General features: G+C 38.8%; 1 protein-coding gene across 1 annotated transcript in view; it reads right to left on the bottom strand.

The window, feature by feature from the left end:
* The window catches only part of LOC106871634 (cilia- and flagella-associated protein 52), a 52,247-nt gene that overhangs the window by 8,294 nt on the left and 32,334 nt on the right, over window positions 1-11,619 (bottom strand). The window contains exons 3-4 of the mRNA XM_014918209.2: window positions 3,335-3,447; window positions 1,601-1,749 (exon numbers count right to left, since the gene is read on the bottom strand). Of these exons, the coding sequence (XP_014773695.1) occupies window positions 1,601-1,749; window positions 3,335-3,447 (262 nt within the window). The remainder of the gene's footprint in view (window positions 1-1,600; window positions 1,750-3,334; window positions 3,448-11,619) is intronic.

Below are 11,619 nucleotides of genomic sequence, written 5' to 3'. Positions count from 1 at the left end.
GGCACATAAAAGACACCATTTCGAGCGTGGCCGTTTTCGTGCGGGTGACACGTAAAAGCACCCACTACACTCTCTGAGTGGTTGGCGTTAGGAAGGGCATCCAGCTGTAGAAACTCTGCCAAATCAGACTGGAGCCTGGTGTTGCCATCCGGTTTCACCAGTCCTCAGTCAAATCGTCCAACCCATGCTAGCATGGAAAGCGGACGTTAAACGATGATGATGATGATGATGATATATATAATGAATTATAGTGTTGCCATTAATATCCAAATGAGGTTCTCAGATGGCTAACTTTATATGGTACCAGGTAGCCTGATACCATATCTCTGTGCTGCTAATCAAGATCCTGACTCTTAAAATGCCCAATTTACAGATGCTGTGGAGATGTGCATTTCATTACTGTATTCAATGGTGGCACTCTTTCAGTGACATTAACTTGCAACAAAGAGTCTGCCCTTCCAAACACCAACCACTATACAGTGTGGACTGGATGCACCTGCACTGGAGGGGATAACCAAGTAACTTGCAAGACAGACATCCTTTGAGAGGGATCACATTTGAGACTGCCTTGTGCCAGGTGATGAGAGGTTAGAGTGTGACAGAGAGATTAAAACAGGTGGCTTGCTGTAGAGGTGCTACATGGTTACCCAGCTAGAGGAAGAGAGCAAGAGAGAGAGAGAGAGGGTGGAGGAAGTGGAAGAGAGCGAGAGGGTGAGAGTGCAAGAGAGAGCAGGAGGAAGATGGAAGTGAAGTGCCAGGGCATACCCTCAAGGTAGGGGAATCAGAATATAAATGGGATGGTAGAGCATTGCCTAGGGAGCAGGGACTTCATATGAATGTAAGAGTGAGTGTGGGGAATGTAGTGACTGGTGAAACATGGGTATATAGAAGAAGTGGGGGACAACAGGATAGCAATGATGCAGTGAGAACAGGATTGGGGAACAAGAGATAATCATAAGTATAATGCACGGAAAAGAGGAAATGTGAGGAAGAGAAAAGGAGATGTAGTTTGGTTTGTTGTGGGGAGGTGTATATATTTTAACAAGCTAACTATCTAATCATGACCCCAACACCTATCCTGGTACTGTCTATGTATTGCTGGTGGGGTGATGAATCACTGCTATTTTTTGTGGTCAAGCATTCATCATTGTTAAGACCAAACAAGGACAAAATTATGTGATCTAGTGGTCTCATTGCTGGAAGTAGCAGGGCTTTATCTCCCCACTAGCAATATAAACAAGAGTCTATATCACTACTGATTTTCATTCTTTATTCTCACTGCTATCTCAAAAGTAGTATAACCAAGCATTTATTTCTTGAGTTTTTCTCTCAGCTCACTATCTAAACATGAGATGATAGAGTAGCTTGTGAGGTGGCTGTTCATAATGGTAATTAGAATGTTAAGAAGAAGCTTCATTAACAGCATGCTGTATTGCTGCTAGAGATAATGACAGTAATGATATTTGGAGAGAGCAACAGCTAATGATTACCAATTGCAAAATAATAAACACAGCAAAGAAGCAGCTGTTTAAAGTGATTGTTTAATTTTTATGAAAAAGTAGTTAACATAATTCTCAAAAAATTTAGTCATTTTCCATACCACTAATTATGATAGAACCATCACGTGAAATATCCAGTGCATTACATGTCATATTGGAAACTGTGATCCGTAACATTTCTTTCTCTGAAGAAGCATGCCAGACTCGGATTTCTTCTTTTCCACAAGTTAAAAAAAGATCTGCTGTCTCACTGTTAGATATAAGAGCAAAAGTGACCCAGTGAAGTAACATATTTATTTTTCCAAACAATACAAGTATTATTATTGTAAAGAGAAGAAATTGAGCAAAAGGAATTGGAGAGTAGAGCCAAGAACTACAGAGGCTGCAATACAAAAGCTTTCCTTCTATAAAAATGATAAAGTAGAAGAAAGGTTATTAAAGCAGAAATGTAATAAAATAGAAAATCCAGCACTTAAAAAACAATTAACCAAAATTGGCAGTTGTTCTGCTTATGAAAGTGAATTATCATTGGAGTAATTCATTTACAGATTTCTATCTCTAGGATCAGCTTTATATTGTAGCTATAAGTTAGCAGCAGAACATATAACAAAAGTATAGTGACAAGTGCAATGAGGTGATGATGGTGGTGCCAATGGTATCTGTAGAAAAAGTCATGACACAATATTATTACTTGAGCTGTCAGTTGCAGTCAAATTCTTAGCTACCACAGAATCACCTGAAACATTATTAATAGCTGGAATAATATATATTAAGTTTAATTAGTTAAACATTTCATCAAGATCAGCTTGAGCAGCATTAATCAGCTGAGAGGAAAACAGACTAGCATCCTATCTCTGGTAGGTCACTTGACATATACCCTTCACCTAATATTCAGTTACGCTCAGTGAAATAATTAGGGTTGTGCCACTTAAGCACAACAAAGATCCTATAATGGAATGCATGATCCAAAACTTGATGTCTTATATCTTTATATATGCTGTCTTTTATATGTTTTAATTTTACTATATATAGCATCCATAAATACTGTCAGCAGCTGGGATCTTGGAAGACTTATGTGAAGGTTAGCTTGAAATTAAGTATGGTTTCAGCAAGAAATTAAATATCGTTTTCTATTATATTAGGTTGGTGCATAATTATTGCAGCTTTTTACAATAAATTTTATTCAACAAAAACAATAACAGCATTTAACAAAAATATTTTTAAAAGATTATTCCAACCAACTGCCAAGCAAATGGGAATATGCTCCAGTGAATAGATGATGAATATGCTCTGGAATAATCATTTAAAGATGTTTTTATTAAATGTTATTGATTTTGTTGAATAAAATTTATTGAAAAAAAGCCGCAATAATTATGCACCAACCTAATAGTTTCCTCTAATGCTACAACATTATGATTATAGTGCTACAAACACAGCAACTCATCAAACCTACAAAATCAAGGCTGCCTGCTTAATATTTAAGAGTTACTTGAGAGAAACTGGAGTGTATAGCATCACTTGTTGCATATAGATTAATTTTAGTATCATCTGTGAAGTGAAATCAATGACCCTCAAGTATATTACTAGTCACTAGCTTCTGCTTAATATTTTTTCATAATCTGCCAATTCCTTCCATTAAAGTTCAATTTCTTAAATATTTAGAACATAGTTTCAAACCCTATCAATGACAAAAGTAATTTGTTTTTGTGCAGCACACTATGATTTCCAGTTAAGTGTTACTAAATCAAATTCTTGACAGAATTTCAACTGGTTTTTGAGAGTACCACCCAAGTAGATTCTAGCATGGAAAAAAAAATTAATTAATTAATACTTACTGTGGAAATATAATATCATTAATTGAGGAAGAATGTCCAGTATTGAGTAAAATGCAAGAAAATTCAGCAAAATTAAACCTGTAAATGTTAGAACAAGACGTTCCAACAAAAAACTGAAATAAAAAGAAAATCAGTAGGAGACATGGTTCTACTCATTATTTCATTTCTAAGATCCTTCTATTATCTCTAGCATACACTCTTCTAATATACTGAGGGTGTTGATTAATGAAAGTTTAGCATTTATAGACTTTGTTCCTCAACTACAAAAAGAGAAAAACAGAATTTTAAAATTTTATGGCTATTTGTTGTAAAGTGATCTATATTTTTCTTAGTAACTCATATCTCTTTGATTTGGATGTGTTTATGAATGTTAATTTGTTGTATCTAACTAAAGTTGTATTGTAACTATAGTCATTTTCTTTAATTTCTGAAACCTTTGTTCATTTGCCTCAGTGTATTCAATTCTAGAAAACTATGCTAATTATTGCTGCTGTAGCTGCCTTGCTCTGGGAATCACAGCAGTGGTGGCAGCAGAGGCAGCTACACTAGTAACTCATCAAGCAACAGAGGCAGCTACTGGAGCAATACCAACAGCAGCAAAAGCACTAGCAATACGGCCAGCAGTGGCCAGCTACACCAACAGCGACTTCAACACTAGAATCACAGCCAGAAATAGCAGCAACACCAGGAATAGCACCTGCATCAGGCCCAGCAGTGACAGCAGCAGAGTTAACAACAGCAACAACAGTGGCTATAACACCATCTGCACAGGAGCACAGGTACAGAAGTATGTCAGGTCCATAGGTGGCCCCATTAAGCAGTGTCTGAGTAACCACAGGTTCTCCTTTTAGAATACCAGAGAGGCATAATATCACATCCCTTGCCAAATATGTATGGTATTTAAGAGGAATGTATGCCATGCTTAATTAAATGGAGGCTCTTTAAACACCTGGGGCCATATCACTATGGGAGCAAATAATATAAGCTTTGCTTGTCTGAGAGGACAACTATCCTGAAAAACTCACTAGATCTGGGGATCTCTTTAAACTCCACAAAAGAAGTTTTTAGTCAATGCCCCCATCAAAGGCATTTCCTGTCGCAAGCTTGGAATTCCCCATCTGCCAAATAGGAACATGCCACCAGCTTTGAAAATCATTACAGACATGGCTGTAACCGATGTAAGGCAGATAACCCCACCTTGCCTGAAAGCTTATTTTTAGCATTCATTTCAAATATCTTTTGTTTACAAAACTGACCATAAAACTTTCTTCCTTCCAGTTGTAGAGATGTTATGTGCCTCCAGCCATTTGAGTCTGACAAGTCACCTATACAGCTCAATGCTTTATAGGTGCAAAACCAATGGTCATGTTCTGACCAACCGTAACAAACAAATACATATTTTATTTGAGCATTAACATATGCATAACAGACATACCACCACAAACTCATACTGGATTTCCTAACTACATAGATAAATATGCATGACACATTTATGACATCACAAAATTCACAGAAACATATGCACATGAACTTGTAAAATATATGGGGAGAAGTACCAACATTTCCAAGTGGTTTGCATGAATAATTGCAGAGATCTCTTCCACATGAAACCAATGGTTGTTTTGTTAATCCACAAATAAAGAATATTTATCCACCAATAAGGTGTTGAGTACTCATTCTCACTGACTGATACTGGCATATATAAATAGGGTGCATAAGATATTTGAGAACAGATTTATGTTTATAAAAAGCAGCTATATAATAACAGATAATGGTTTTACTTATCAAAAAATGATACAAGGATAAAAATAAACCTTCTTTTCTATAATTTTATTCACTAGAGCCACCTTCAGCTTCAATAACTGCTTCTATATGAGATCTAAATCATCTACATGTTTGAATCAAGTGGTCCTGGTTCATTTTGGACATTACTCTGACTATGGCAGCTTTCAAAGAATCTTTGGTGCTATGGGTGTGTTCATTGACCTCTCTCTTAACAACACTCTACATGTAATAGTCCAATAGATTGAAAACTGGGGAATTAGGAGGCCAAATGATCATGAAAATTTTCAGCCATCTGTTCCTGTGTTACTAGAGCCATGTGTGATAGTGCAGAGTCTTACTGAAACATACATGACCTTCCATTGCATACACCATCTATCCAGGGCTTAACAATTATTTCCAGGACCTCAATGTAGGCAGCAGAGTTAACTCTAAAGCCTTGTGGAAAGAAGTAAGGAGGTATCACATGTCCTTCATTGCTGACAACCCCTAAAACCATGACAGCTGCAGGAAATTTTGTATGCATAACACTCAGGACTTCCGAAGAGTCCGAACATAACCATCTGTTATTTCTTCTGTTAACTTTTTGATTTTGGTCAAAGATTTTCTCATTTGAGAAAAACCTAATCAAATCTTCTTCTGCTGGATTTTTCAGTTTGTTTAAGATTCTTTTAGATCTGATGTAGTGATTTTCTTTAGTTTTTTCTGACAAATTGATCTTTTCTCATCATATAAGACTTATATCTGATGTCTTCATGGACAACATTTCTGACTGTTCCTTCTCACACATGGAGATCTTTTGCAGTTGACCTCATGGACTTTCTGGGATTGTAATCAATGGTCTGTTGAAACTGCTGGATAAATTTAGGTGTTCTGATGATTTCAGAGCATTTCATGCTTTGATACTGGTGGTACATTTCCATCTTCAATCTCTAGCTCCTTACAAACTTTGTAGATGAAAGATTTGGCAACTTTTAAAAATCAAGATATTTCTAAATCGCTATGCTCAGCCTTTATAACCACAACAACATGCCTCTTAAGTCACTAATAGATTTCAATTTTTAATAACTTCCTTAACATTAAAAATAAATGTATGAAACTTTGATACAATATAAAGAACATAATGGAAATTGATATGTATAAGTCATATTGTGCAACACCACTACATCACATATGAAAAATGACATCACTTACATGGCAGCCATTTTCAGCTTAGTATGTCTGTGCTCTTTCCAAAACTTGTACTGTAACACCCTCAAGAGTTTCAGACCTCACTTCTCCTATTTCTTTATTGATATTCTCCTTCAGTTGCACCAGGGTCTCCAGTTTCTTGATGTAAACCCTCTCAGGTAACCCAACAAGAAAAAATACGGGCTAGTCAAGTCTGGGCAACATGAAGGCCATTCAAAGTAGACCTCACACATGGTTCCAAAAAGATGGGCAACTGCTTATATTGCAAAAGAAACAATGCAGTTGCTACAGCAATGCTTTGGAGAGAAAATAATCTCCTGCTGAGGCAATATCAACTGACCTTCACATTCCACAGATTTCACTAGCCCAGATTTTTTCTTGTGGGGATACCTGAAAGAGAAGGTTTATGCAACTCGAGGAGAGCATGAACAGAGAAGTGGGGTCTGAAACTCTTCAGGGTGTTATGGTGCAAGTTTTGAAAATAGCACAGTCATACGAAGTGGAAAATAAAGGTGATTTAAGCGATGTTATTTTTCATTTGAAATGTACTGGTGCTGCAAAATTTAGCATGGGTTGGACGATTTGACTGAGGACTGGCTACACCAGGCTCCAATCTAATTTGGCAGAGTTTCTACAGCTGGATGCCCTTCCTAACACCAACCACTCTGAGAGTGTAGTGGGTGCTTTTACGTGCCACCGGCATCAAGGCCACTCAGGCGGTACTGGCAACGGCCACACTCAAAATGCTGTATTTTACGTGCCACCTGCACAGGAGCCAGTCCAGTAGCACTGGCAACGTCCTCGCTCGAATGTCTTTTCACATGCCACCGGCACAAGTGCCAGTAATGCGACACTGGTAATGATCACACTCAAAAGGTGCTATTTACGTGCCACTAGCACGAAGCCAGACATCCGCTCTGGCAACAATCATGCTCGGACAATGCTCTTAGCGCTCCACTGGTACAGGTGCCATCACAATTTCGCTTTCACTTACCCCAACAGGTCTTCGCAAACGGTGTTTAGTGTCCAATGACGGAAAGGTACTCATGAGTGGGCTGGCTACTCCCCTGGCAAAGGCCTCGGATTATGGTCTCACTTCGCTTGCCGGGTCTTCTCACGCACAGCATATTTCCAAACGTCTCGGTCACAAGTCATTGCCTCGGTGAGGCCTAATGTTTGAAGGTCGTGCTTCACCACCTCATCCCATGTCTCCATGGGTCTATCTCTTCCACAGGTTTCCTCAACCACTAGGGTGTGGCACTTTTTCACACAGCTATCCTCATCCATTCTCGCCACATGACCATATCAGCGCAATCGTCTCTCTTGCACACCACAACTGATGCTTCTTAGGTTCAACTTTTCTCTCAAGGTACTTACATTCTGTTGAGTATGCACACTGACATTACACATCCATCAGAGCATACTGGCTTCATTCCTTGTGAGCTTACGTATGTCCTCAGCAGTAACGGCCCATGTTTCACTGCCATGTAGCATGGCTGTTCATACACATGTGTCATACTGTCTGCCTTTTACTCTGAGTGAGAGGCCCTTTGTCACCAGCAGAGGTAAGAGCTCTCTGAACTTTGCCCAGGCTATTCTTATTCTAACAGCTACACTTTCAACGCACACTCCCCCATAACTAACTTGGTCACCTAGTTAGCGGAAGCTATCAACTACGTCTGGTTTTTCTCCCTGGAATGTGGCAGAAGTTGTTTTCTGCACATTTTCAGTGTTTATTGCTCCTGAACATCTGCTACATACAAAAATTAACTTCCCAGTTAGCCTTCCTTTGATATTGCTGCACCTCTTATGTATTCATAGCTTACACTGGGTACATCTTATATACGCATTTTCTACAGATCGAGCAAGGCCATCTACCTGAAGGGGTTTGTGTTTTGTCTACCTTCCTACTTATTAGGACTTTGATTTTAGCTAGGTTGACTCTAAGGCCCTTCGATTTTAGTCCTTGCTTTCACACCTGAAACTTCTCTAGTTTTGATTGTGACTCAGCAATTAGCACAAGGTCATCAGCATAGAGGAGCTCCCAGGGGCATCCCGTCTTGAATTCCTGTGTTATTGCCTGGAGGACTATAATAAATAGGAGGCTGAGGACTGAACCTTGGTGGACCCTACATCTACCCGGAATTCTTCACTGTACTCGTTGCCAACCTTCACCTTACTGACAGCGTCTCTGTACATGGCTCACACAGCTCTCACTAACTATTCATCTATCCCTAGTTTCCTCATTGACCACCAGATAAGGGATCAGGGAACCCTGTCAAAAGCTTTCTCCATGTCAACGAAAGCCAAGTACAGAGGTTTATCTTTGGCTAGGTATTTCTCCTGCAGCTGTCTTACCAGAAATTTAGCATCAGTGGTGCTTTTCCCTGGAACAAACCCAAACTACATCTCATCTAAGCTGACTCTCTCCCTAATTAGTTCGGCTATGACCCTCTCCGTGACTTTCATTACCTGATCCAACAACTTGATACCTCTGTAATTATTTGTATCTAAAGCGTCACCTTTACCTTTGTAGCAGTTGACTTTGGTGCTGCTACACCAGTCATTGGGTATGACTCCTTCGTGTTTCACCTGGTTAACAATACAGGTGACTAGGCTATAGCTGACACTGCCAGATATTTTGAGCATCTCTGCTGTGATTCCTGATGGGCCAGGGGCTTTCCCTGTCTTCATACTCTTAATTGCTTTATCTACCAAGGTACTGTCAACTCGGATAGCTGGTCCCTCTGTTGGGTCGACATTTGGCAGACTCTCTTTCTCCCATTCATTCTCTTTATTGAGCAACCTTTCATAGTGGCGTCTCCAAACCTCTCTCTTTGCAGCCTCGTTTAGTGCAAGCGTACCATCATCCATGTGAACACATTTCTCTCCTACGACATCACGATTCTCACTCACACACTGTCTTGCAGCACGAAATACCTCAAGTCTTTGGTCCTCACGGCACAGAACATTGGCAAATTTTTTCTTATCTGCTTCCACTCTGGTTAAATAAACCTGTCGCCAGCTTCCCTTCTGGCAGTCTGATACAATTCCCTGCTACCACCGTTCTTTCAGTCCTTCCAAGCCTGTTTCTTTTGTCTAATAGCCCTGTCAACAACATTGTTCCACCACCACATTATTTTGGGTTAAGAGGGGACTTTGCACCATCCACAGATCTGATCAGTGGCTCTCAGTAGGTTGTCCCATAGAAACCTCCAGTTGTCTTCTACATCATGTGAAGCTATATCCCCTTCTATTTTGTCAAAGGCTTTGAGTAATAATTCTGTAAATCTCTGTCTATTCGCAGGATCTTTGAGCTGCCAGACCCTTCTCCATGCTGGTCATCTTCTGGGCAACCACTTAGCCCAGATCCTGAAGTCACTAACTACTAGTCTATGTTGTGGGGTACATTCTTCGCCTGGGAAGGCTTTGGCATTTATAAGCAGCCATCTTTCCCTTTTCCTGGCGGGGATGTAGTCAATTTGGCTAGTGTGTCTGCCAGAACGGTAGGTGACTAGGTGACTCGCAGGTTTCCTGAAGTTAGTATTGCAGATCATAAGGTCATTTGCATCACAGAACTCCAGCAGCCTGATTCCCTCCTCATTGCAGGAACCAAAACCATAGCCTCCATGTACGCCATGGAAGCCCCCTGAATGTTGTCCAACATGTCCATTGAAGTCCCCAGCCACATAGAGAAAGTCCCTGTCATTCATCGACGAGGTAGACTGCAAGAGGGTGTCATAAAATCGGTCTTTCTGTCCATCAGGTAACCCGGGCTGAGGGGCATAGGCCAAGATGGTTGCTAACCCATGATGAAGGACTAATCTAAAATTAAGTATTCTATCACGTACTCTGGTTACATATTCATATACTCATACATGTACACAATCACACAAATGAAAAGAAAAAATGAAAAAATATATATAAAACAATGAAAAATGTTAAGACATATGGAAAGCTTGTGCAGGAACATAGTAAAAAAGCAGATTCTATCTGTGATTCTGGGGAGCCCACAACTGTAACAGGTATTTTGTCATATGTGAACATGATCCCAAAAGTTCAGTTCCTGAATTTAGACATGTAGCAAAGTCCAAGGAACTTTTCCAGATGAGTCATCTTTCTATATCACAACGACCACACTTGCCACTATTGTTGGTATAAGGTTTACACTTGGCCAAGATCTTCCAGTAAATCCAAAAGCTAACACTTTGTTCTATTGAGAACCATATATGACTGGATAATTTGGTAGTTTTTCATTTATCCCAGTGTCTGAAGCTTAAGGTGTAATTGTTGAACCTTGCTTTAAAATTTCCCTCCGTGAAGCCCACATATCTCTTTGACGAAACTGTGTTATTAGCATTCATAGAATTTACAGTGGCTTCATAAATAACAGCCTCAGTCACACAGGCTTGATTTAGTGGGCACAAGTCTTTATCCCTGCAGGACCAACCGGCTTTGTGTTGTTTTTCTGCATTGTGTGCAATTTTGATTTTAAAATTTGGGGTTGAACTCAAATTAATTTTTCGGTTATCCTTATTAAAGAGTTTCCTATGTTTATGATTTATTGGAAAGTGTCTATCTATAAGTGACAAGAAATATTTACCTATATTAAAGGTCACTTTGGAGGAGTAAGAGGGTGTGAACCAGATAATTTTCCAGTGTCTATGTTTCCTTTTCTTTATTTCTAGCATCATAGCAGGTGTGTAAGCTATTTCCTCTTTAAATCCACTACCTTTAAGAGCTTTGTTATATATTGTGGCAGCAATATTAAATATGTCTATATCAGAGGAGAGGCTAGAACTTCTACTAATATTCTCAACTAAATTCTTAAACATTAATAGCCGATGAGAATGCATCATAGCTCTTCGCTCCGGCATTTGAAACTCCAAGTACTATTATGACAACTTACTGATTATCCTAGAAAATACATGTGTGTGTGTGTGTGTGTGTGTGTATACATGTATATATATATATATATATATACAGTGGGGGGGAAATAAATATTCCTACATGTCAAAATTCTTTATTTATTTACTTTCTAATGAACATAAATGGGATATACCAATACTATATTTGCATACACATGCATAAACTAAGAAAATGCAAAATAAACTAATAAATTATAGTAACTAATGAATTTATATACAATTATAAATATTTAGGGGTGAAAAAAGTATTCGTACAGAATAAATTTATGATTTTCTATGCCACAAAATACTGTTAAAATAATTTTTTTTTTACTAGAACTTTCTTATTTGTTCCAATAATCTTATCAGTAGTCATTTTTAAGTGTCAAAACGCTAGCTTCTTCA

The sequence above is a fragment of the Octopus bimaculoides genome, chromosome 17 (genome assembly GCF_001194135.2).
Source record: "Octopus bimaculoides isolate UCB-OBI-ISO-001 chromosome 17, ASM119413v2, whole genome shotgun sequence".
Lineage (NCBI taxonomy): Eukaryota > Metazoa > Mollusca > Cephalopoda > Octopoda > Octopodidae > Octopus > Octopus bimaculoides.
Note: the sequence above shows the minus strand (reverse complement) of the source record. Positions and strands in the feature narration are given on the sequence as shown.